The following is a 2,155-nucleotide window of genomic DNA, read 5'->3' as shown; positions in this document are numbered from 1 at the left end:
ACGAGGTGCGCACGCTGTCGCAGCCGTCGCCGTGGCTCGCGTACAGCCTCGATTGGCGCCACCTGCCGCGGCTCAACCTCGACGCGATCAAGACACTCATGGCGGCCAATCGCGGCGACGAGCTCCCGCTCTTCCTCTCGTACGCAACCTTTGCCAACGTTGTGCGGCAGCAGTACATTCGGCAATGGCATGCGCCCATGCACGCCCTCTACGCTTCGTACGCTGACGCGCTCACCGCCCTTCTCGACCGCGCTGTAGCGTCCAGCACAAGTGTGGGTCCGCTGCAGCGGCATATCAAAGCGGTCGCCACGGACGTCGTGGCATCGCTTGGCCGAGAGATGGAAAAGACGTTGCAGGAAGCCCTCGCGATGGAAGGACGGCCGTACACGGTGAACTCGGACGTGGTTGCTGCGTTCCAAACTCAGCGGTCGACGCCGCTGCTGTCGGCCCTAGACGCGCTTGCAGGTACACAGTATGACTGTCGTGGCTTTCAATCCCGCGATGCTCATTTGATTTGATTTGTGTAGCCGAGACCGACGACGGACGCGTCTCAATGGGCGCGGTCAAGGCTCTGGTGCAACTCCATGCGATGACCCACGAGTCACTCGACGACCTCCAGGCGCGCGACCTGCTCTGGGCGCTGCAAGCGTATCTGCAGGTGGCCGCCAAGCGCTTCAGCGACAAGATCCCGATGCTGCTCCAAGCGCGCTTCTTGGCGCCGTTCATGACCGAGCTCCGACATCGACTGGCGACGACAGAGGCCACCGATGCGGTCCTCGAACGGCTTTTGCGCGACGGAAACGCCACTGCCCGCGCCGAGCTCTCGGCCAAACTGCTCGCGCTCCAGCAGGCCAAGGCCGAGATGCACGCTATCGTCTGAGATTGATGTGGATTTCCCAGACGACGAGTCGTAATACACACGCTTTGCATAAATAGAGACTTTATTGGAGGAACGCGACCGTCTTCGAGTCGGCGCCGTGACTCCTCCCGGTTGACGCCTCGAAGGTCTGTGGCGATGAGCGCGACGTCGCCAGCGAGGAGAAGCTCTTGCAGGTTGGGCACGTCAAACAACGGGCGGACGGGGCGGCGCGACCTCGACGAACCTGCGGCTGGGCTTCCACGACTCTCAAGCCATCATGAGCCGTTGGAGCACAACGTACAGTGCGTTGAGGCCAAGCCGCTCGAGAGTCCCAGGGCATGGCCACAGTATCGCCAACTGCCATCGGTTGGACAACTTGCGTCAAGAGCTGCGCCACGAGGTCGACGGTGCCCACTGCGTTGGTCTTGCGGCAAAGGTGCAGCACAGACGGCAGCGTGCAGGCCAAGACTCTCATCGAAGCGAGACACCAGCGTGCACAGCCGTCTCGGGACACGCCTCAAACGCTTCGAGAGCCATCGAAATGCCAAGGACCAGCTCCCAGCAGTGCAGACCTATGGCACCCAACGACGGCGAGGGTGCATGCGATCGTGAAGGTCGATGATGCAAATGGCGCGAATGGATTTGCATTATCCGGATGTCCGGATCCGCGGCCAGTTTTGCAGGAACCTTATTTGCGATGCCAAGTGCAACGAAGCGGGCGGGCGAGGTAGTACGAGCGACGGCCGGTCGGGTTCTGACGCTGCGACCGACGTAGGCCGCAATGGCGACGGACGCAAAGCGCGTCAAGGTCGACGCGCCGGCCGTCGACGCCAAGCCAGCGGTGGACGGGACGCCGTACGCCGAGTACGCGCTGAGCGAGCACGCGCCGCCGCAGCTCGTGACGCTTGTGCAGCTCTTTGCGTCGCTCGAGTTTAGCATCACGACGCTTAACTTGTACAAGCGTACGCCGAGCTTCTCGGCGCTGCGCCGCGCGATCGAGTCGTCGGCCAAATGGTACATACGCGCCTCGATCCCGGCCACCCGACGCGTCTATCGTGTAGCACTTTTTCCGAGCACGAGCTCGCGCAGCTCTTGACGCTGCTTCCGGACGCCTATGATCTGACGTTTTCCAAGGCGCCCGACAACCACAAGGTGCCGTTAGAGCTCTGCGTGAGCGTGCCCGAGGCCATGGCCAGCCTCTCGTTCCGAGAGCGCATGGAAGCGTTCTGCAGCGCCGTCAACGACCGCATCGCGCTGGCGCTCACGAATGGCACGACCGACTTGACGACGATCGAG

The 2,155-nt window shown here is 62.6% G+C and overlaps 3 protein-coding genes across 3 annotated transcripts; 2 read left to right on the top strand and 1 right to left on the bottom strand.

Moving 5' to 3' along the window:
* Positions 1-98: 98 nt before the first annotated feature.
* On the top strand, positions 99-880 carry SPRG_14954 (hypothetical protein; the record flags this gene model as incomplete). Its single annotated transcript, XM_012354765.1, has 2 exons — positions 99-465; positions 528-880. 2 exons carry the CDS (start codon positions 99-101, stop codon positions 878-880), a joined length of 720 nt encoding a protein of 239 aa, XP_012210155.1.
* A 61-nt stretch (positions 881-941) lies between these two features.
* SPRG_14953 (hypothetical protein) lies at positions 942-1,103 on the bottom strand (the record flags this gene model as incomplete). Its single annotated transcript, XM_012354764.1, has 1 exon — positions 942-1,103. A coding segment is annotated over one exon (162 nt), but the record flags the coding sequence as incomplete, so codon positions are not given.
* A 453-nt stretch (positions 1,104-1,556) lies between these two features.
* On the top strand, positions 1,557-2,095 carry SPRG_14952 (hypothetical protein; the record flags this gene model as incomplete). The annotated part of the gene is made up of 3 exons (XM_012354763.1): positions 1,557-1,586; positions 1,635-1,873; positions 1,921-2,095. Coding segments are annotated over 3 exons (444 nt in total), but the record flags the coding sequence as incomplete, so codon positions are not given.
* Positions 2,096-2,155: the final 60 nt, after the last annotated feature.

This window comes from Saprolegnia parasitica (genome assembly GCF_000151545.1).
Source record: "Saprolegnia parasitica CBS 223.65 unplaced genomic scaffold supercont2.181, whole genome shotgun sequence".
Classification (NCBI taxonomy): Eukaryota; Oomycota; class Saprolegniomycetes; order Saprolegniales; family Saprolegniaceae; genus Saprolegnia; species Saprolegnia parasitica.
Note: the sequence above shows the minus strand (reverse complement) of the source record. Positions and strands in the feature narration are given on the sequence as shown.